The 25,297-nt window shown below is 39.1% G+C and overlaps 1 protein-coding gene across 1 annotated transcript; it reads right to left on the bottom strand.

Annotated features, from left to right (window-relative positions):
- On the bottom strand, nt 1-23,766 carry cyp19a1b (cytochrome P450, family 19, subfamily A, polypeptide 1b; the record flags this gene model as incomplete). Its single annotated transcript, XM_080437273.1, has 10 exons — nt 1-6; nt 1,066-1,281; nt 3,807-4,048; nt 6,897-7,059; nt 8,374-8,473; nt 10,666-10,780; nt 14,209-14,345; nt 18,987-19,187; nt 20,796-20,946; nt 23,586-23,766. The coding sequence occupies 10 exons, from the start codon at nt 23,764-23,766 to the stop codon at nt 1-3; spliced, it is 1,512 nt and encodes a 503-aa protein (XP_080293399.1).
- Between the last annotated feature and the right edge of the window lie 1,531 nt (nt 23,767-25,297).

Below are 25,297 nucleotides of genomic sequence, written 5' to 3'. Positions count from 1 at the left end.
TCAGATCTACAAAGGCACAATGAAGTATAGTAAAAATGGACACAAGTAAAGATACTCCATTGAGTAAATGTACTTAGTTAAAACCAATTAAAACCGGGAAAGCATGTGTCAACTAAATGTTAGTGTTAGCTATTAAAAAAAATAGCAGATGTACAAGCTCACAGCGCGTCACTTCGTGCCATACTGCGATCTTGTACATCTGCTATTTTGGAACATTTTTTAAAAAATCTTGAAAGTGTTACGAAAAAGGTTTGAGAACTGCTGATTTAGACATGGGGTGGAAGAGGTACTCATATCTTTTGACTTAAGTAAAAGTATCAATACTACAGTGTATAAATACTCTTGTCCTGAATTCAAAATGTACTTGAGTAAAAGTACTCATCATGCAGAATGTCCCCTTTCGGAAGTTTTCAAAACGTTGAAAAGAACGTTTGTAGATCTACAAGCTCACAACGCGTCGCATCGTGTACAGATTGTGAACTTGCAGATCTGCTATTTTCAGAAGTATATATGTACGGCTGGGAAGTGGCTAATGTATGTTTTGTATTCATAATCAAAATCTACAAAGTAACTAGTTACTAGTTACATGTACTAAGTTACTTTCCACCAATGCATTTAGAAGGCATTTTCTTAGAATCGGTCATTTTAAGATTTCTTTGGGCTATTCAAAAATAGCAGATCTACAAGCTCATAGCGCGGCACCGAGTGCCGCGCTATGAGCTTGTATATCTGCTATTTATTTTTATTATCGTGAAAATGTGTGCAAATCTTTGAATATATGTATTTTTTAAAGCGCACATTTTTTTAGAATCGGCCTCCGGGTCTTAATCCATTTAGACCAGGAACGCATCTGTCATTTTAAGATTTCTTTGGGCTATTCAAAAATAGCAGATCTACAAGCTCATAGCGCGGCACCGAGTGCCGCGCTATGAGCTTGTATATCTGCTATTTTTTTTAATTATTTTTTTTAATTAAAATGTGTGCAAATCTTTGAATATATATATTTTTTCAAAGCGCACATTTTTTTACTCAAATCTCTGCTTCTGGGGGATTCTGAAAAATTGCCCTGGGGTAAAAGGTCATGGTCAGGCCCCTGGGGTCGGGCAGCTTGGTCAGGTTGTGCGTGTGACGGCCGCTGTTCAGCGTGAGGCCATCGGGGGGCGCCACGGTGTAGCGCTGCAGCAAGGTGACCAGGATGACCTTCATGTTCAGCATGGCGATGTGCTTCCCCGGGCATCCCCGGGGGCCGCACCCAAACGGCTGGAAGAACCGTTTGGGGACCTGCGTGGGAAATATGACATATACATACATTTAACCCTTTAAGACCTGAGGCGATTCTTTAAAAAAAATCTAAATCCTAACAGTTTTTGGAAAAAAATCAAAAAAAAAAAGTTTCACGATTTTTCAAAAATAGCAGATCTACAAGTTCATAGCGCGGCACTCGGTGCCGCGCTATGAGCTTGTATATCTGCTATTTTTGAATAGCCAAAGACATCTAAAGTGACACAGATGCGTTCCAGGTATCAATGGGTTAATATCCTACAGATCATTTTAGGAAGGTCAGTCAGTCTCAGTGGTGGAAAGTAACTAAGTACATTTACTTAAGTACTGTACTTAAGTACAATTTTGAGGTATTTGTACTTTACTTGAGTATTTCCAATTTCCAATACTTTTACTTCTACTCCACTACATCTCAGAGGCAAATATTGTACTTTTACTCCATTATTTGAAAACTTTAGTTACTAGTTACTTTTCAGATATAAATTATGATATTATGAAACATAGATTAACCACTTTAAACCTATTTTAAACCTAGGCTATTTGAAAATAGCCGATCTACAAGCTCACATCGCGACGCGTTGTGAGCTTGTAGATCTGCTATTTTCAAATATTTAATACTTTTACTTTTGGTACTTTAAGTACATTTTGATGCCAATACTTTTGTACTTTTACTCAAGTAAACTTTGAATTCTGGACTTTTACTTGTAACAGAGTGTTTTTATATTGCAGTATTGGTACTTTTACTTAAGAAAAGAATGCGAGTACTTTTTCCACCACTGGCAGTCTTGCTTGGTTCTCCTCAGTGGCTTAAAGGACAACTTAGTGTTTTTTTACAACCAAGGTTTATGTTTTAGCTTGTAATTAAAGTAAATAAAAGATGAGTGTTAATTTTTTTTTTCATTTACTGCTTTCTGTATTTTTAGCAGTTTTCGCTAAAATATAGACATATTTAGGCTAATTATGTATTTTTTTTTTACACAATAAAAAAGGTCCCATGGTCTTTGATGGCCAGATGTGAGTTATTGGGGGCTATAAGAGCTACTGTAAATAATAATAAAGAAATCGCCGGGTTATTGTGTCATACATATTTAGCCACCTGCCCGAATGGCCCCGCCCACTATAAAAACATATTGGTAAAACTATATAAAGCGGTAAATGAAAAAAATATTTTATTTACTTTAGCTAAAACATAAAAAAAACTAAGTTGTCCTTTGTACTTGCACATGGATCATTAGCATATGCACACTGTGAGGAAGACCTTTTTTCTCTTCGCCACAATTTAACATGTTTATTTGCGTTTTTTAGGGGGGAAGGCTTTACTTATAGGCAAACAAATGAACATCCGACTTTGATCATACAATGGACAAGCAAGCAACCATAAATACTTATTTAACCATTTAATTTTTTTAAAAAAAATCACCTATAAAATATCATGCCTGAGATAGGAACACCTGCCTGGAAGTGGATAAAAAGTATCAGCTGCATAATGTCATCGAAAAAGTCAAATGATAGAATAATATATGGACCAGAGCCATATATCAGACTCTAGTAAAGAGTGGTAGACCCACACACATTGTTCACAAAAGACCCACACACAAAGTGACAATTTAAGCCTTGAAGACATTTGTAATAGGCCACTTTCTACATTTCTACATTTAAAAAATAAGACTACGTCAAAAGTAATCAACATACTATAAAACATTGGCAAAATTGTCAAATATTACCTAAGAAAAAAGGCAGAAAACTTGAAGATAGCAGATCTACAATCCTGTAGATCTGCTATTTTCACAATATTTATCTGTGGAACCGAGTCAAACCAAATGTAATGCCTCAACTCCTACAATTCCAAGTGCTTGTCAGGGTGGGGGGTCCCCAGTTCAGATATGATTATTTTAGGAGGTCCCCAGTTCAAATATGAGTATTTTGGGGGTCCCCAGTTCAACTATGAGTATTTTGGGGGGGTCCCCAGCAGTGGTGGAAAGTAACTAAGTACATTTACTCAAGTACTGTACTTAAGTACAATTTTGAGGTATTTGTACTTTACTTGAGTATTTCCTTTTACTTCTACTCCACTACATCTCAGAGGCAAATATTGTACTTTTACTCCACTACAATCATTTGAAAACTTTAGTTACTAGTTACTTTTCAGATATAAACTATGATATAATGAAACATACATTAACCACTTTAGCCCTATTTTATACCTAGGCTATTTGAAAATAGCAGATCTACAAGCTCACAACGCGTCGCATCGCGACGCGTTGTGAGCTTGTAGATCGGCTATTTTCAAATATTTAGTACTTTTACTTTTGGTACTTTAAGTACATTTTGATGCCAATACTTTTGTACTTTTACTCAAGTAAGTTTTTTATTCTGGACTTTTACTTGTAACGGAGTATTTTTATATTGCAGTATTGGTACTTTTACTTAAGTATGGAATTTGAGTACTTTTTCCACCACTGCTGAAGAGTTTGAGACCCCACTGCCCTAGAATGACAGAACATTGAACATTGAACAGACGTTACCATCTTGTCAAAGTTGTCCAGGCTGAACTGGTCCGGTTTGGGGAAGAACTCTGTCTTGTGCATCAGGCCGATGTTCAGGACGACGTTGGTTCCGCTGGACACCGCCGTGCCGTCTATGACGTCGTCATCCAGCGCCCGCCGCATGGAGAAGTGCACCACGGGCTGGAACCTCAGGCACTCGTTGATGAAATTCTCCAGGACGGGGAGGTTCTTGTAGTCGAGACTTTCTGCCGTCTGGTCGCCTGCTGACAGTGGATGGAAAAAGTACCCGAATGTTTTACTTCAGTAAAAGTATCAATACTGTAATGTAAAAGGACTCCGTTACAAGTGAAAGTCTGGTGTTAAAAATGTACTTTACAAAAGTATTGGTATCAAAATGTACTTAAAGTACTAAAAGTACAAAAATGTTTGAAAATAGCAGATCTAAAAGCTCACAACACGTCACGATGCAACACGTTGTGAGCTTGTCGATCGGCTATTTTCAAATAGCCTATGTATAAAATAGGGCTAAGGTGGTTAAATGTATGTTTTATAATATAATGATTTATATCTGCAAAGTAACTAAGTTTTCAAATAATAGTAGTGGAGTAAAAGTACAATATTTTGCCTCTGAGATGTAGTGGAGTAGAAGCAAAAGTATAGACAATTGGAAATACTCCAGTAAAGTAAAAGTACCTCAACATTGTACTTAAGTACAGTACTTGAGTAAATGTACTTAGTTACTTTACAACACTGCTTGCTGACCACAGGGAGTCCAACATGAGATGGTTAGATGTGGTGGTTTGTGTGTGATTGTGTGTGAACAATAGAAGGTTGTGTTGATTTCATCGACTAAAACTATGACGAAAATGTTTCGTGGACGACCCTTTTTCACTGACGAAAACTACATAAAAACTAAGCTATGATGACTAAAACTAGACTAAATATTAGACAATTTCATCAACAAATAAAAACTAGACTAAGATGTTAGTGAGGGACTAGTGGAGAAGAGATCCAGTAGAACTAAGACTAGTGGAGAAGAGATCCAGTAGAACTAAGACTAGTGGAGAAGAGATTTAGTAGAACTAAGACTAGTGGAGAAGAGATCCAGTAGAACTAATACTAGTGGAGAAGAGATTTAGTAGAACTAAGACTAGTGGAGGAGAGATCCAGTAGAACTAAGACTAGTGGAGAAGAGATCCAGTAGAACTAATACTAGTGGGGAAGAGATCCAGTAGAACTAAGACTAGTGGAGAAGAGATCCAGTAGAACTAAGACTAGTGGAGAAGAGATCCAGTAGAACTAAGACTAGTGGAGAAGAGATCCAGTAGAACAGGGCTACTCAACTTAAGATGGCTCAGGGGCCACTCAGCAAAATACCAAAAGTCCAAGGGGCCGCAAGCTACAAATGACGGTCCTATTTTGGATTTTTCGATTTTGTAACACACACTACGCATTGTTATTGTTATAAGAAAATGTACATTTTGACATCATATTATTTTCACTGTACCTGTTTATTTTGTGTGTATGTCCAGTGGCATCAGTTCAGCAAAAGCTAAGGTATGGCAAGGTTGCCAACTCCCAGAGATTGAAATACGGGACACCTACCCTGGCCGTGCGGCAAAGCCGCGCGGACGGAAAAAAATGGGGGTCAAACCCCCCAAAAAACCCGAAATGCATAGAAAACTATGCATTATACCTGTAACAATTGATGTTTGTTTTTGAAAGAAAATGTAGCAACCCATATATTTGAACGGAAATGTATATTTTTATCCTGTGCTTTTTTGGGGTTTGACCATGAGGGGCCGCCAAGACGCTGCGTTGGGGCCGCATGCGGCCCGCGGGTTGAGTAGCGCTGCATTAGAACTAAGACTAGTGGAGAAGAGATCCAGTAGAACTAAGACTAGTGGAGAAGAGATCCAGCAGAACTAAGACTAGTGGAGAAGAGATCCAGCAGAACTAAGACTAGTGGAGAAGAGATCCAGCAGAACTAAGACTAGTGGAGAAGAGATCCAGTAGAACTAAGACTAGTGGAGAAGAGATCCAGTAGAACTAAGACTAGTGGAGAAGAGATCCAGCAGAACTAAGACTAGAGGAGAAGAGATCCAGTAGAACTAAGACTAGTGGAGAAGAGATCCAGTAGAACTAAGACTAGTGGAGAAGAGATCCAGTAGAACTAAGACTAGTGGAGAAGAGATCCAGTAGAACTAAGACTAGTGGAGAAGAGATCCAGTAGAACTAAGACTAGTGGAGAAGAGATCCAGTAGAACTAAGACTAGTGGAGAAGAGATCCAGTAGAACTAAGACTAGTGGAGAAGAGATCCAGTAGAACTAAGACTAGTGGAGAAGAGATCCAGTAGAACTAAGACTAGTGGAGAAGAGATCCAGTAGAACTAAGACTAGTGGAGAAGAGATCCAGTAGAACTAAAAGACAACTCATTTTACAAGCTCACAACGTGTTGTGAGCTTGTAGATCTGCTATTTTCAGCATGCAACCAAGTGTAAGATCAGCCATTACGACGCCCTCAAGGCACCGGCAAAATACGTTTTAGTCGACTAAATCAACTGTAGATTTAGTCGACTATAATCTCATGATATCTTAGTCGACTAAAACAAGACAAAAACTAAAACATTTCAGATGACTAGAATATGACTAAAACTAAATTGGAATTTGATTCAAAAGACTGAAAACTAAATCAAAATGTGCTGTGAAAGTCAACACTGGTTGTAATTAGGGATGGGCAATATTATCGATATCACGATATATCGCGATATTTTATTTCGCGATACTGTATCGCGATACTGTATACTGTATCGCGATAAAAAAAATATACAGGCTTTATGAAAAACATTCAAAGAACCTATCACAGATCTGCAGCTACTCAATATGTAGTGTATATATAAACAATATGTAGTTGTGATATATGTATATATCGCAATATATCACAATATATCGCAATATCGTGATACGACCCAAGTATCGTGATGCGTATCGCAATATAATCGTATCGTGACCCAAGTATCGTGACCCAAGTATCGTGATACGTATCGTATCGTGAGATTGTTGCCAATACCCATCCCTAGTTGTAATCATGTCAGAGGTCATGATACCTAGCAGAGTGTCGATCTCCTCCAGGACTTGGTGCTGGACATCAGGGTTCTGGTGGAGCAACATGAGCATGTAGTACAGAGAGTAGGACATGGTGTCTGGAGCGGCGATGATCATCTCTAACAGACACTGTCTGACGTTGTCCGCCGTCAGATCGCCACGATCCTACACACACACACACACACACACACACACACACACACACACACACACACACACACACACACACACACACACACACACACACACACACACACACACACACACACACACACACACACACACACACACACACACACACACACACACACACACACACACACACACACACACACACAGCTTCATTGCAACGGTTATCATTGACCCATTTAATCCGGGAACACATCTGTGTCACTTTTAGATTTCTTTGGCTATTCAAAAATAACAGATATACAAGCTCATACCAACAGCATGCACTACTTTATCATCAATTTTAAAATAAATGGGACGTTAATTACCAAAACGCATTTCATGGTGATTGAAAGAAGACTTTAAACTAGTATTTATGACAATGTTTATTAAAGGAGAGATCCGCCCATTTTAAGTGTCATCTTTGATGTGTCGCTAATCACTCACCAACATTGAAAGGGACGTTGAGTTATTCCAGAGAGTCCCCTGTCGTTCAGTCTGGCGACCCCCTCCGTTGGCATAATGGGAGCCCGTGTAAGAGTGAAAATCGTCTATTATAACCGACGCAAAGTTAGTTTTTTTCTCTACTACTGCTCATCGTGGAGTCTCATGATACTCAAACATGCACTGAAAGTCGCGCACGAGCTATCGTTCGTGCAGAGCGAGATGACGCTGGTTGCTTGTTTCTCTCACAGGACCTGGCGTCTGTGGAAGAAACAAGCAACCAGCGTGATCTCGTTTCGCTCTTACACAGGCTCCCATTATGCCACGGAGGGGGTCGCCAGACTGAACGACAGGGGACTCTCTGGAATAACTCAACGTCCCTTTCGATGATGGCGAGTGATTAGCGACACATCAAAGATAACACTTAAAATGGGCGGATCTCTCCTTTAACCCATTAAGACCTGGAACGCATCTGTGTCACTTTAGATGTCTTTGGCTATTCAAAAATAGCAGATATACAAGCTCATAGCGCGGCACCGAGTGCCGCGCTATGAACTTGTAGATCTGCTATTTTTGAAAAATCTTGATTTTTTTTTTGTTGATTTTTTTCAAAAAACTGTTAGGATTTAGATTTTTTTAACGAATCGCCTCAGGTCTTAATGGGTTAAGGTAATAAAATCAAGTCTAAAATTCGGCAAAAAACGACCCACTTGAATGGAGAAACATTCTTTTTGACACCAGGCAGGGGGTAAAAAACAACAAAACTATACAGGCCATTCATAAGAACTGTCACTTCCTCATATAGCCTCAATTTCAAAGGCGTATGCGGGGGCCCTTGATTTGAACCAGTGTTGTGCAGAGATGGACCTGGGCAAAGATCAGTTCCGATGCAAAGTCCAGATCAGTTTCATCGATCATCTGCCTTTTCTGCTGGACCAGGCTCTCCACGGCGTCCTGGAGCTGTCGGCTGACCTCGCACACACAAGCAGAACATCACAACATGGACGTGGTGAGCCCATGCCGGCTTTAACTCTATAACTGCCAAAGACGTTTATAAACGTCTTTGAGAAATTAGCTGTTGCCTGCCAAAGACGTATAAAAACGTCTTGGAAAAAAAAAAAAAAAAAAAAAAAAAATTCAAAAACAAAAAAATTTCTAAAAAGATTCTCTAATTATTTAGTATTGACACCTTTTCGATATTCCAAACGAATAAGGAGATAACAATTTCCAAAGATTTGCTGCTCCATCCACTTCAATGTTAAAATTGAAACGGACAAACAATTCACAATGTTTTTTGGTTTGAAACCACTGGTTTTGAGCTATTTTCAAACATCAAACAACACATGACAACAAGGTCAAATTGACCTCGTTGACATTTGTGAAACCACACCTGAATCTCATCTGTGATTAGAAATTTTCTGGGGATCAATCATACTTGAGAAAAATATTTTGTGGCTATGCGAAAAGGTACCAAAATCGGTCAAAACCCTGGCAGAGGCTACAGACTGTTCTGAAAAAACTCTGGCAGGGTAAGAGTTAATGCCCAATATACGTACAATTTAGGCATTTAGCAGACATTTTTTATCCAGAGTGACACAATAAACAAGGTAAACACATACATAGAATACAGAGAGACAGTGTAGTGCCTCAGTAAACTATAGGATCACAGGTAAACCAAGCATCGGTCCAAACAATATAATATTTATTTTTTAAATCTGTAAATTGAAACTATAGGATGCCACTCAGGCAGGGGTGAGCTCTAGGGGGTGCTCAGGGGGTCGGCGACCCCTTAGCTCTGACACTATGGGGGCTGGGGGGCTCACGCATGCTCCACATGCACGCGCCGTCAGCGGCGGTCTTTAACACCTTAAAGTTTAAACAAAATAGCCTCTCAAGGTTCGCGCCGTCAGTGGCGAGCCGTTTCTCAATAGCCTCTACCTGGCTGCTTTGCATAACATTAGGCTTCTCGAGAAAAGCCATGGACTTGAATTGAATGTGTTTACATTCCTCTCACAATGACGGACAACAGTCTCTGCACTGCAGAGTGTGTGAAGGGGATCGCTTAGCAGAGGACCCAGTTCTCTGAGACAAGACAAAGACAAGTTGTCTGATTATTTTAACTACTTATGTGTGGGTGAGTCTATGTAAAGGGCTTTTATATAAGACTAAAAGGAAAATAGAATAATTAATTAATTGAAACAAAAATAAAAACAACAAATTAACAATGCAACAAAATAACAAGAAATATAATTACATTACTAATCACATGTTGAATACAGTATTTCAACTAGCACTGAGCTGAGTGGCTATACGTGCACATGCCCGCGCGCGTGCACGTCGCGTGCCGTGACGTCATAAAATAAGAGCCCCCACAGCTCAAAAATCCACAGCTTACCACTGGATCATGCCAGGTCAACAAATCTAAATAACATGCTACCGTATCTACATTACATTCTAACCTTTGCATAAGACTGCGTGGTCATATAGGTCAAGTGCTACGGGCTGAGCTGGAGTCTGAAGAGGTCAGTCTTCAGATTACGGTGGAACATTGGGAGTGACTTTGAGTGAGTTTTGTTCTACAGTGTGTGTGTGCGCGCGTGTGTGTGTGTGTGTGCAGTGGTGTAAAGTAACTAAGTACATTTACTCAAGTACTGTACTTAAGTACACTTTTGAGGAATTTTTACTTTAGTGGAGTATTGCCAATTTCCAATACTTTTGCTTCTACTCCACTACATCTCAGAGGAAAATATTGTACTTTTACTCCACTACAATTATTTGAAAACTTTAGTTACTAGTTACTTTGCAGATATACATTATGATATTATGAAACATACATTAACCACTTTAGCCCTATTTTATACATAGGCTATTTGAAAATAGCAGATCTACAAGCTCACAACGCGTCGCATCGCGACGCGTTGTGAGCTTGTAGATCGGCTATTTTCAAATATTTAGTACTTTTACTTTTGGTACTTTAATTACATTTTGATGCCAATACTTTTCTACTTTTACTCAAGTACATTTTTAATTCCGGACTTTTACTTTTACTTAATAACAGAGTATTTTTATATTGCAGTATTGGTACTTTTACTTAAGTAAAGAATTTGAGTACTTTTCCCACCACTGTGTGTGTGTGTGTGTGTGTGGTGTTTTCCTTACACTGCTGTCTGGTGCTTCCTGTAACACCATCCCACCTTGAAGAACACGTCCGGTTGGATCAGAATACTCTGCCAGGTGTTAAAGTAGTTCTGGATCTTCTCCAGCAGGTCGTTCTCTGTAGGATGGATGGATGGATGCATAGATATGATTTAGTTTTTTGTCTCATTCCTAGGACAATAATTTGATGACCAGCGGACCGGTAGGCAGCGGTTCCGGTAGGAGACACAAAGGAGACTCCTTGTCGTGTTGTGAGTTTAGATCTGCCATTTTCAAAAGATTTTAAAGGTAGGATAAGTGATATTCTTTGGTTAAAACAAAAAGTATTTTGTTAAAAGGTTAAAATACTACATTCTGATAGTAATCATTGCTATAGAGTGTTTGTTCAGTAACAGGAATCTCCCTGTCTCTCCAGCTCTTTAATAAACAGAAAATACATTTTTCGGTAGGTGTCAAAATCTCAGCCAATCAGGAGAAAGTACCCATTTTTAAGCTTAATTTGTATAGTGTTCCAGTTCCAATTTTGCCTGCTCATTTCTTAGTGTCATCACTTCCAATTTCACTTGTTTAATCTGTATCCTGATTGAGTTCTCTGTCCTGATTGGATAAAATTGGAAATGAAACAAACTGAAACGAAAATACATTTTCTGTTTAATAAAGAGGTGGAGAGACAAGGAGACTCCTTTTACTGAACAAACACTCTATAGCAATGAGTACTATCATAATATAGAGCTATTTAACACTTATTTTAACCAAAGAAAATCACTTACCCTACCTTTAACACTTGTGAATTGAGACATTCTGCATAATGAGTACTTTTACTTTTGGTGCTTTAAGTACATTTTAATACCAATACTTTTGTACTTTTACTCAAGTAAATGTTGAATTCCAGACCTTTACTTGTAACAGAGTACTTCTAAATTGCAGTATTGATACTTTTACTTAAGTAAAACATTCGAGTACTTTTTCCACCACTGGTCCTATAGAGCGTGCCAAAAATCCTGAAGGGGGCGTCAACAAGTGTCTTTTGGTAGCGGCGGACATCTTTGGGGGGTAAAAACCAGGTTGACTTAACCCATTAATACCTGGAACGCATCTGTGTCACTTTTAGATTTCTTTAGGCTATTCAAAAATAGCAGATATACAAGCTCATAGCGCGGCACCGAGTGCCGCGCTATGAGCTTGTAGATCTGCTATTTTTGAAAAAAATCGTGAAAATTATTTCTAAAATATTTTTTTCCGATTTTTTTTTTAGGATTTTGAAAATGTTTAGAAGCGGCCTCAGGTCTTAATGGGTTAACATTGCCCAATGCCACGCCCCCCCCCCGTGGCGACGACACGTTGGCACGCTCCATACTGACCATTGAAATGTGGTCCTACATTGACCGCTGAAGGGTGGTCCTATAGGCTACCAGAGGTGGGCAGTAACTTTTCCCAGGGGGCCATACTGACTTTGATAAAGTGAGTAAAGGGCCACACATTGGACAATTGAATTGAAACTTGAAACAGTGCTGAATTATGTTAAAACTGTATTATTTGATAAACACGACAGACTCATGTACAATAGGGCAGTGTTTATCAAACTTTTTTGTGCCAAGGCACACCTGGCATAGCCAAAAGATCCCAGGGCACACCTAGATATACGGTATATATATATATATATAATTATATATATATATATACGGTATATATTAGGGGTGGGACGATATATCGATATATCGATATATCGCGATACTTTCTCCCGCGATAAATAATCGATATGCTGCCGAAAAATATCGATATAAAAGTTTTTTTTTTAAAGTTTGTGATACGTTGTTTTTCCTTCTGTGTATTTGTGTAATGATGATTTTGAACCGTTTGATGCTATTTTATGTGTTTATGAATTGAATACAAGGACTATCGTGATATATATCGTTGGTGAATTTTCATGCAATATATCGTGATATCGCAATATATCGATATTTTCAGATATCGTGATATATCGTTGGTGAAATTTCTTGCAATATATATCGAATATCGTGATATCGCAATATATCGAACATAGTCGAATATCGTGATATATATTGTTATCGTGGGCCTAATATCGTGATATATATCATATCGTGAGGTACCCATATCGTCCCACCCCTAGTATATATATATACACACACACTAGGGGTGTTTTTTCATTTCATGAAACGATACGATACGATATTGGGCACACAACTTCGATACGATTTCGATACGATACGCACTTTTTTATTATGAAAATATATGGGGGAGAAAAAAAGCAAATGCAAACAAATATTTCTGTTTTTGCATTATTCAGACATGCAAACTTGTAGCTTTTCAGCTTCCACTAGCCGTTTTGAATCCAAATAGGGCAATAGTGTGACACCTGACCCGAAAAAAAACAGCAAGTTGTCACCCTTTTCACCTCGGGGCTGTTCCTATGCCTAATTTATTGGGACGTTTGCCAGGGTTGATAAACACTGCAATAGGGGCAATGTTTCTTTATTTATTTATTTTTTACAGCTGTACAGTATCACTCACATTATCAAACATATTCCCTATAAGTCTTATTCCTTATGACATACATTTCTTTCTTTTTTTAAAAAACATTTCTAAATACTGAAAATAGCCGATCTACAAGCTCACAACGCGTTGCTGTAGATCGTCTATGTTCACTATTCTAAGATGTTCTTCAAAATAAAATAAAAAATGCCCAATAGGATTTGTCATAAGGCATAAGACGGCACACAAAATAGGGCCAATTGCAATATGTTATAAATATGGATCCATGGCAGACTGTTTCACTGTCACATTAGAAACATTTAACATTTGAGAACATGCGGATGGAATATGGAATGCAGGTACTCAAAATGTACATATTAACTCTATAACTGCCAAAGACGTTTATAAACGTCTTTGAGAAATTAGCTGTTGCCTGCCAAAGACGTTTAAAAACGTCCTGGAAAAAAAAAAAAATTCTAAAAAGATTCTCTAATTATTAGTTAGTATTACTTAGTATTGACACCTTTTCGATATTCCAAACGAATAAGGTGATAACAATTACAAAGATTTGCTGCTCCATCCACTTCAATGTTAAAATTGAAACGGACAAACAATTCACAATGTTTTTTGGTTTGAAACCACTGGTTTTGAGCTATTTTCAAACATCAAACAACACATGACAACAAGGTCAAATTGACCTCGTTGACATTTGTGAAACCACACCTGAATCTCATCTGTGATTAGAAATTTTCTGGGGATCAATCATACTTGAGAAACATATTTTGTGGCTATGCGAAAAGGTACCAAAATCGGTCAAAACCCTGGCAGAGGCTACAGACTGTTCTGAAAAAACTCTGGCAGGGTAAGAGTTAACTACTAATAATTAATTGGAGTTAAGTTAATTTCCCCCAAAACCATTAACATAATGCTGCCTTTTAAGATGTAGATTATTGGGGGGTCATTTAGTTTTTCTTTGAGGACTTCGAGGGGCCGGATTGAGATGGTCAAAGGGCCAGGTCCGGCCCCCGGGGCCGTATGTTGCCCTATACTGACCGTTGAAAGGCACCCTGAGGTGCAGCTGGTTGGACACGTCCACCACGATGCAGCGGAGCAGCTTGACCACGTCTACGCCCGCGACGCGACCGCAGGGGTCCGCCCTCTGGGCCAGGAGGTCCAGCTGTCTGCCGGTGCTGCTCACACACAACGCCTTAGAGCGCTGGAGACGCGGTCCTGACAGGGCTACACACACACACACACACACACACACACACACACACACACACACACACACACACACACACACACACACACACACACACACACACACACACACACACACACACACACACACACACACACACACACACACACACACACACACACACACACACACACACACACACACACACACACACACACTTTATGTATCTTTGCCAGCCTTTCTGCCTCGTCTTTGGCAGTGGTGGAAAGTAACTAAGTACATTTACTCAAGTACTGTACTTAAGTACAATTTTGAGGTATTTGTACTTTACTTGAGTATTTCCAATTTCCAATACTTTTACTTCTACTCCACTACATCTCAGAGGCAAATATTGTACTTTTACTCCACTACAATTATTTGAAAACTTTAGTTACTAGCTACTTTTCAGATATTATGAAACATACATTAACCACTTTAGCCCTATTTTATACCTAGGCTATTTGAAAATAGCAGATCTACAAGCTCACAACGCGTCGCATCGCGACGCGTTGTGAGCTTGTAGATCGGCTATTTTCAAATATTTAGTACTTTTACTTTTGGTACTTTAAGTACATTTTGATGCCAATACTTTTGTACTTTTACTCAAGTAAATGTTTAATTTTGGATTTTTACTTGTAACAGAGTATTTTTATATTGCAGTATTGGTACTTTTACTTAAGTAAAGAATGTGAGTGCTTTTTCCACCACTGGTCTTTGGGCATCCCAATTTGTCGAAACCCTGGATCACCAGAGAAAACAAAGTTCTTAGTCTTGCACTGCTGCTTGGTGTTAAAGCGCTCTCTGTAGTCATTCTCATGGGCCTGGAAGTCCACCCGTTGCCATTCCGACAGCGGACAGACACACCGCTGGAAGGCCGCCGGTTCTATTGCCTCTCTTCCCGGTAGCTGTTCACGGGAGGGAGGGGCCGCCAGGTAGCGTCGGCTGTTGGTACATTCCACCGGTGAGTAGTGCCTTCTTGTGTGCAAGCTACATATAGTCCATGAGCCAGAGCCCCAAAATTGAGCAATGATTATCGAAAGAGTGGGCAAAACCAAACCTATATTAAATTGTTCATAGGGTCAATACGAGTAAATAAATATATGATAACCTCTCCACAGGAGCAGCTTTTTCATGGTTATCACACATTTTGTTATTTTCCCCATACGTACATGACAGGTGAAAAAAATGACAAAAATTTAAAAAGAGTTATCATAATGAAACTTCCTGAGTTGATTACTTACATGAAGACAATGATTTATCGTATTACAAGTTTTCTGAAATTGGATATTTAAATATGCAAAGTAGGCATTAGGAAAATATGCCCACATTTGCATAACTTCCCAGAATCAACATTGGAACATTGGACAAAGCCAGAGTCAACATACTTATTTCATTTTGTTAAGATGTTGGAGTCAAAGGTTTTTAACGAGGGACTATTCAATATCTGGCTCAATTTTTGGGCTCTGGCTCATGGACTAAATGCCTAATTTGCATATTTAAATATACAATTTCAGAAAACTTGTAATACGATAAATCATTGTCTTCCTGTAAGTAATCAACTCAAGAAGTTTCATTATGATAACTCTTTTTTAAATTTTGTAATTTTTTCATCTGTCATGTACGTATGGGGAAAATAACAAAATGTGTGATAACCATGAAAAAGCTGCTCCTGTGGAGAGGTTATCATATATTTATTTACTCGTATTGACCCTATGAACAATTTAATATAGGTATGGTTTTGCCCACTCTTTCGATAATGAAATCTTGTCTGGCTCATGGACTAATAGTCCACAGAAGCTGCAAAACCATCTCAAATCTGCACCTACTACATTGACGATGGTAGTTACAACGCTTCAAGACACCTGAACTCTTACAGCCCTAACCCTGACCCTAGAACCTTTTTAGGGGGTATAAGCAGGGAACATAGAACCCGGGGAACATAGGGATGACCTGCCGATGATGTCACTGGTAGGCAGGTTTCTGAACTGTCAACACCCCTCCTCTGAGACACAGAGTGACATATTATAATAATAATTATTATTATTATAAATATCACAATTATGAGCATTAGTGAGGAACAATTATATGAACTTAGGTTGAAAAGTCCTCCTTTAACCCATTGAGACCTGAAGCCGATTATATATGTCTCCTAAATCTCAACAGTTTTCTGAAAAACCTATGTTTCTATATCAGTGGTGCTCAATCTTTTTCATGTCAAGGACCCCCAAAATGATATGTATTTGGCCGCGGACCCCCATCAAAACATTTTGTTCCAGGGACCCCCCAGAAGCAAAGATTTGAGTTAAAAAATGGTCGCTTTAAAAATATATATATTCAAAGATTTGCACACATTTTCACGATTTTTCAAAAATAGCAGATCTACAAGCTCGTAGCGCGGCACTCGGTGCCGCGCTATGAGCTTGTAGATCTGCTATTTTTGAATAGCCCAAAGTGTAAAATAATGCTTTTTAGCTCAAATCTAAAAATGACACAGTTCCAGGTCTTAATGGGTTAAGTGATCATCTGTCTCTCTATTCCATACATGGCCCGGGGGCCACACGCGGCCCCCACCTTCAATTAATGCGGCCCCCAGGTTAATATCGGAATACTGATGTATTATTGATTTCAGCTGTTACGATGCCAAACATGCAAACATGACCCGCTTTAATTACTTCAGTCTATATTAGTAGTTTAATGACTAGTATTACAATTCTATTGTTTTTTATGTCCAATGTGTTTGTATTTAAGTAAAACAAAATTACATAAGTATAACTAAATGCATTTGAAATTAAATAGCAGATCTACAAGCCCAAAACGCGTCGCACTGTGACGCGTTTTGGGCTTGTAGATCGGCTATTTTTGCTACTTTTCTGTGACATAGAATGGCGAAGTACAGGATTAACTGATTCACTGCCAATCACGTAGATCTACACGAACCTATTTAAAGCCGCCACGTGCCAGTCGCGTAGATCTACGTGAACTAAAAAATATATTATATTTATTTTTTTATTTTTTCCAATCTGACCCAAAGACCAAGGAGATATGATTTTTCGAAGATCTAGACTCCTATCCACTTCCTTGTTAACTTAAAACTTAAAGGGATATTTCACTTTCAAAAAAACTTTGGGTCATTTTATGGTCTACTCAGGCTTTTGAGAGCCCCCCAGACCGTTTTTAAGTTGCTTGATTCAGTATTTAGATATTTGATATTCATTTTATCAGACACGCCCCCTTCCTATGCAAACCCAGTATAACTTCAAACTCCATTTTTAACATGTTAAATTCATCAAAAACACCCGTCCTTGCTTCTGGTGACTCACCCTGCCCTCCTAATACGCGAGGGGGCCGTGTTTTTTCGATAACTTCTTTCATTAATTTTTAATATTTTTTGGGGAAAATGAAAAAAAAATCAATACAATAAAAAAATAAAATAAAAATAAACGAAAAAAATAATCGAATAAACACGGCCCCCTCGCGTATTAGGAGGGCAGGGTGAGTCACCAGAACCAAGGACGGGTGTTTTTGATTAATCTAACATGTTAAAAATGGAGTTTGAAGTTATAATGGGTTTGTATAGGAAGGGGGCGTGTCTGACAAAATGAATATCAAATATCTAAATACTGAATCAAGCAACTTAAAAAACGGTCTGGGGGGCTCTCAAAAGCCTGAGTAGACAATAAAATGACCAAAAGTTTTTTTTAAAGTGAAATATCCCTTTAAATTCTGTATCTCGGCTCCTGAGTACTTTTTTTTTTTCAATGAAAAATCTCTGGCACTGGCTAAAAAAAATATGAAAATACCTCTGGCAGTTAATGGGTTAATTTACGAAAAAAGTCAAAATACAAAGCATAAAAGCGACAGTATTATGCAATGTGTCCCTCTGGAGTGAGTGTGGAAATATATAGTGGCCCTCTGCATCATCAAAGCTGCATCAACCTAGCCTGGTAAACCCTCCCTCCGGAAATCTCATTTCTATTTGATTCCAGGAGTGAGTCTGGCCTGATCCGCCTTTCTGCAATATTGGCTGTGGGCTGGAGTTGGGCGGGAGTAATACCGTTGACTGACAACCCCTTCAGCCAATGATAATTTTTCCCTTTCAGCCAATCAGCAGTTCACCAGTCTAATGTGACACAACGGCACTTTTGAGACGGCCGTGCCCAAAATGGGTTGCCTTATTCGGATACATGGGTGTCACTGCCCGCCCCTACCGGTTCTCTAAATTTTAATTTTTAAATAGGCTTTGTCATGATTAATTGACCACATATATGAAGTTAAACAACTAAATTCTATCCAAACGATATCTTTATAAGTAAATTCCGTGCCTCAAAATAGAAGTTAGAGAGCTTTTTGAAGTAAAAAAAATAGCGGAGAATATAGCGGACAAGAAAAAGATGGCTGCCGTTCGTGTTTTGGGCTCACTCGAACTCGCCACCTGATTGGCCAACGTAAGCTGTCAATCACAGAACAATGAGCGACGACGCCGATAGGCTCGGCCGTTTGGCGTACACAGCCAATTATTGCAGAAAGGCGGTTCAGGCCAGACTCACTCCTGGAATCAAATGGAAATGAGATTTCCGGAGGGAGGGTTTACCAGGCTAGCATCAACCCTGCAGTAGGAGGATAGGACGGTTTCCCACCTGTGACCATGTATTTCCGGGCTTTGCTCCATAGTGGGCCGTCACTGTTGAAGATGACTCCTCTTCTCTCCATTCCCAGGAGCTCCAGAGCCGGTTTGCTGGCAAACCGGCCTATGTAGTTATCACTCCTCAGCACGTGATACACAGCAGCCGACCTGCAAAGGTTATTATTAATATTTAACCCATTAAGACCTGAAGCCGATTCTACATGTCTCCTAAATCTCAACAGATTTCTGAAAAACCTATGTTTCTATGTCAGTGGTGCTCAATCTGTTTCATGTCAAGGACCCCCAGAATTATATGTATTTGGCCGCGGACCCCCATCAAAATATTTTGTTCCAGGAACCCAGATGCAAAGATTTGAGTTAAAAATGTTCGCTTTAAAAATATACATATTCAAAGATTTGCACACATTTTCACGATTTTTCATAAATAGCAGATCTACAAGCTCGTAGCGCGGCACTCGGTGCCGCGCTATGAGCTTGTATATCTGCTATTTTTGAATAGCCCAAAGTGTAAAATAATGCTTTTTAGCTCAAATCTAAAAATGACACAGTTCCAGGTCTTAATGGGTTAAAAAACATTTTAAAAGAGGCAAAACTAAAATAATCTACAAGCAAGATCTGCTATTTCCACTACTTTTGTGTGACAAAAAGTACTCAATTTGTATCAATGCTGCAATGTAGAAATACTCTGTTAGTTAAGAAAAAAGTTCGGAATTCAAAATGTACTCGAGTAAAAGTACAAAAGTATTGGCATCAAAACGTACTTAAAGAATCAAAAGTACAAGTACTCATTATGCAGAATGTCCCATTTCAAGTTTTCAAATGTATACAAATCTTTTGAAAATAGCAGATCTACAAGCTCGACGCATTGTGAGCTAGTAGATCTCCTATTTTCAAATGGCCGAAATGTATATAGGGCTGAAGTGGTTAATTATAATCAAAATCTACAAAGTAACTAGTAACTAAAGTTTTCAAATAATTGTAGTCGAGTAAAAGCACGATATTTATATTACATAAAGTTAACGTAAGTATAACTAAATGCATTTGAAATTGAATACAAATGTTACTTTTCAGGAATTAAAAAAATAGCAAAAATAGCAGATCTACGAGCTTAAAACGTGTCGCACTGCGACACGTTTTGAGCTTGTAGATCTGCTATTTTTGCTACTTTTGTGCGACATAGAATGGTAAAGTACAGCATTAATTTAAGAAAAAAGTTAAAATACGGAGATAAGAGGTGTCTGCTCGACAGTACAGTATTATGCAACGTGTCCCTCTGGAGTGAGTGTGGAAATATAGTGGCCCTCTGCATCATCAAAGTTGCATCACCCTTGCTTTAACCCATTAAGACCTGGAACTGTGTCATTTTTAGATTTGAGCTAAAAAGCATTATTTTACACTTTGGGCTATTCAAAAATAGCAGATCTACAAGCTCATAGCGCGGCACCGAGTGCCGCGCTACGAGCTTGTAGATCTGCTATTTTTGAAAAATCGTGAAAATGTGTGCAAATCTTTGAATATATACATTTTTAAAGCGAACATTTTTAACTCAAATCTTTGCTTCTTGGGGGGTCCCTGGAACAAAATATTTAGATGGGGGTCCGCGGCCAAATACATATAATTTTGAGGGTCCTTGACTTGAAACAGATTGAGCACCACTGATATAGAAACATACGTTTTTCAGAATACTGTTGAGATTTAGGAGACATGTAGAATCGGCTTCAGGTCTCAATGGGTTAAAGGGTTAACAGGACTTACTTGCTGAAAATGATGGTTTCCTCGCCGCTGATCCACACCCGCACCACGCTGCCGTACGTGCGGTGGTAGTAGCCGCACGCCTCTCCGAGCCCACTCCACAGGAACCTGGCGTAGGAGAGCAGAGGGCCGAGCCCGGCGTAGAACCCGGGCCCTGTGGAGCATATCCATTTAGAACGTACAGTTTAGGCATTTTAACAGTGCTGGAAAAAGTACTCAAACGTCCCTATCAACGATAGATTTTTTTCCCAAGGGGCGGTTACAAAAAGATCCAAACGGACTCTATCGGTTAGACCTAAACCAATCAGAGCAGTGCTTCCTCGTACGAACGAATCAGAGCAGTGCTTCCTTGTACGTCATTGCTCCAAATAAGGTGATAAGCCCGCCCACATTTGGATTACTGGGCCCTGATTGGTCCCTCACGACTTCGGAGGGAGAGAAATGAAATCTCTCTTGAGGGGGGGCCAGACCTAATCTGCCGAGGGCTAAAGTGCGATGCAATTTTGCAAAGGCAGATTCGTCTGGAACCAGGCTAGCAAGTGCCATACTCCAGAAAAAAAAGAAGAAAAAAAGATCATGAATAGTAGCCTAATGCAGGTGTAAGACCATTGTGTTGTATTGTGTTATAGTATAGAATGCATAGTTTTCTATGCATTTCGCAAAAAGATGCCGCATGGCTTTGCCGCGCGCCCAGGATAAGTGTCCCTTATTTTAATCTCTGGGAGTTGGCAACCCTAACCTTGCCATACCTTAGCTTTTGCTGAACTGATGCCCACTGCCGTGGTGCATCAGGCTTTGACGGGCGTCAATGCGAACACAATTGACCCGTGTTCGGGAGAGGGAAGCCGGCGCGGGGAGGAGGTTGATATTTCATTGCATGTATTAATCCTACGGGCTGGGGCGGGGAGTGATGGGCGGGAGGAGTAGGACGAGGGCTCCATTTTATGCATCTGTTATAGTTTTTCATTATATGTAGGCTATCCACCTGTTTCCTAGGCTTTTCACTGTGTTCCACTTCCTGTCTTTTGATCCAATGAAATCCAATGAAACCGGTCAGATGACTAATGATATCCAATGAAATCCGACAGGAAGTGGAAAACACACAGCCAAGAAACAGGTGAATAGAGCACCGAAGTCTGACGTCACTGCCACTAGACTGCCACTAGAGGGCGCTGTTCCACGGGTTCGTGGCTTTATTTTTTGTGTTGAAATCCCCATTTGGGAATCCTATTGCCTTTCGGCCTGGCGGAGACGATAAAGAAATTTGGTTCTCCAGTGGAGATATGTAGAAAATGACAGCTCAAATAACAAGAGCATGTGTACTGATAACCCACAACAATTTACTCTTAACACGTTCAAATATTTGTTTGTGTACGTTTTCAGTTTACTTTACCTACAGTAAAGGAGATTCTTGGATCTTAAACAGTGTCGCAATTAAGCCTTAATTCAACCTACTCTGAAGTGTCACAAAAGAATCAAAAGCTCACATGTTTTTCCAGAGATAGTTTATTAACTAAAACACAAAGCCTGCAGTCTCAAAACTGATGAAACTGAAAGAACAGCATTTAACAAATGCACTAAACTAAACACTAAACATATTTGAAAATGTCAAATAACTACTTGTTCTGAATGTCAGCAGTTAACCCATTAAGACCGGGAAAGCAACCACTTTAACCATTATTTTATACCTTGGGCTATTCAAAAATAGCAGATCTACAAGCTCGAGTCGTACCGCGCTATGAGCTTGTAAATCTGATATTTTTGAAAAAATCATGAACATTTGGGCAAATCCTTGAATATATTATATATATTTTTATTTTTTTTGTAACTGAAAATCTTTGCTTCTTGGGGGTCCCTGGAACATTTTTTTTTTTAGATGGGGCTCCGCCGCCAAATACATATAATTTTGGGGGTCCTTGACATTTTTTTTGTTTTAGAACCACTGATATTCATGTTTTGTTCCAGGGACCCCCCCCCCCCCCCCAGAAGCAAAGATTTGAGTAAGAAATGTTTGCTTTTAAAAATATATATTGAAAGATTTTTTGCATACATTTTCACGAAAGAAAAAAAAAGAGCAGATCTACAAGCTCATAGCGCGACACTCGGTGCCGCGCTATGAGCTTGTAGATCTGCTCTTTTTCAATAGCCAAAGAAATCTTAGAATGACACAGATGCGTTCCCGGTCTTAAAGGATGACAGTACTTTTGAGAGTAAATTTATCATGAGCATTAGTGAAGGACCAGTGGTGGAAAAAGTACTCAAATGTTTTACTAAAAGTAAAAGTACAGTATCAATACTGCAATATAGAAGTACTCTGTTACAATTAGAAGTCCGGAAATTCAAAATGTATTCGAGTAAAAGTACAAAATTATTGGTATCCAAATGTACTTAAAGTAGCAAAAGTAAAAGCACTAAAATGTTTGAGAATAGCAGATAGCAGATAGTAGATCGGCTATTTTCAAATAGCCTAGGTATAAAATAGGGCTGAAGTTTATAATATAATAATTGTAGTGGAGTAAAAGTACAGTATTTGCCCCTGAGATGTAGTGGAGTAGAAGTAATAGTATAGACAATTGGAAATACTCCAGTAAAGTAAAAGTACCTCAACATTGTACTTAAGTACAGTACTTGAGTAAATGTACTTAGTTACTTTACACCACTGGGGTGTGTGCGTGTGGTGTGTGTGTGTGTGTGTACGTGCGTGCGCGCCTGCTACTCTGTTAGGTTGAATAACATAACAGGGTGTGTGTGTGTGCGTGGTGTGGTGTGGTGTGGTGTGGTGTGTGTGTGTACCTGGTAATTTCTGGGGTCCTTTGAGGATGAAGCAGATGCCGATGAGGATGACGAGGGGAACCAGACACAGCAGACACGGCAGGAACAGTCGGCGGAATGGCGCTCCGTCCATCCCGATGTAGAAGTAGAGGACGGCGACGGCCAGCAGACACAGACCCAACAGCAGAACCCTGAGCACCATGATGCAGGGACGTGCACAGGGATTTGGAGAGGCAGAGGCTGGAGTTTCAAAAGGGCACCGAACAATTACTATACTTTTAGGCCCCAAAAAAAACCCAAATAACCCGAACATGTGTCATTGCAGATCGGACCTTCCGTTCCAGAGACAATGGCCAAAACATCTTGAAAACGGTCCGTATCATTTTAGATGTCTTTGGCTATTCAAAAATAGCAGATATACAAGCTCATAGCGCGGCACCGAGTGCCGCGCTATGAGCTTGTAGATCTGCTATTTTTTGAAAAATCGTGATTTCCGATATAAATTATTACATTATAAAACATACATTAACCACTTCAGCCCTATTTTATACCACGGCTATTTGAAAATAGCAGATCTACAAGCTCACTTGTAGGTCTGTAAAAAAAATAAAACCTTTTTGTTAAAAAGGTTAAAGTACTATATTGTGATAGTAATCATTGCTACAGAGAGTTTTTTTTCGGTCACAGGAGTCTCTCCAGCTCTTTAGTAAACACAATATAGTACATTTTCAGGTAGGTGACAACATTTAAGCCAATCAGGAGAGAGCACTGAAAATGCATTTTCTGTTTAATAAAGAGCTGGAGAGACATGGAGACTCCTTTTACTGCACAAACACTCTATAGGAATGAGTACTATCACAATATAGAGCTAATATAGAGAAAAAATATGATCAAATATACATATACTTACTTCTAATCATGTGCTCCGGTCCGGTCCGGTCCGGTTCAGTCCAGTGAGAGAGAGTGGCAGATATGCTGCCTCACCACTCACTCACTTATAGAGATGATGTGCTCTCCTCTTTTTGCTGAGTCAATCACAGCCTATTCCTCTTGTTCAGCTTGTTCACATGTTCTGGTTGCTATGGAAACTGGAAAGCTTTTTGGGGGGGGGGGGGGGGGGGGGGGGGACATTATAATCAGGACATCTTGAAAGAAAATAAAAGAATTCCAATTTGTTTTTGTGATTGAACATAGTCCTTTGGTTCGGTTGAAGAGGCTCACCGTGTACCCAGTTGGACTCAATTGGACCTTATAACCCTTTGAAAACGGGAACGCATCTGTATCATTTTAGCTTTCTTTGGCTATTAAAAAAATAGCAGATATACAAGCTCATAGCGCGGCACTCGGTGCCGCGCTATGAGCTTGTATATCTGCTATTTTTTTTTTTATCGTGAAAATGTGTGTACATTTTTGAATATATATATTTTTTTCAAAGCGAATTTTTTTTAGCTCAAATCTTTGCTTCTGGGGATTCTACAAATGTCTTCTAAATCCTATTTTTTTTAGTTATTTGTTTTACTTATGTTGCCAGTGTATATATCAGTGATTCAAGTGGTGTCAAGGACCCCCACAATTATATGTATTTGTCTGCGGACATTATATAAAAATTACATATATATTCAAAGATTTGCACACATTTTCACGATTTTTCTAAACTTAGCAGATCTACAAGCTCATCGTGAAATCGTGAAAATGTGTGCAAATCTTTGAATATATATATTATTTTTTAAAGC

This window comes from Gymnoscopelus braueri (genome assembly GCF_963280865.1).
Source record: "Gymnoscopelus braueri genome assembly, chromosome: 9".
NCBI lineage: Eukaryota > Metazoa > Chordata > Actinopteri > Myctophiformes > Myctophidae > Gymnoscopelus > Gymnoscopelus braueri.
This window is presented reverse-complemented; position numbering and strand designations above follow the sequence as displayed.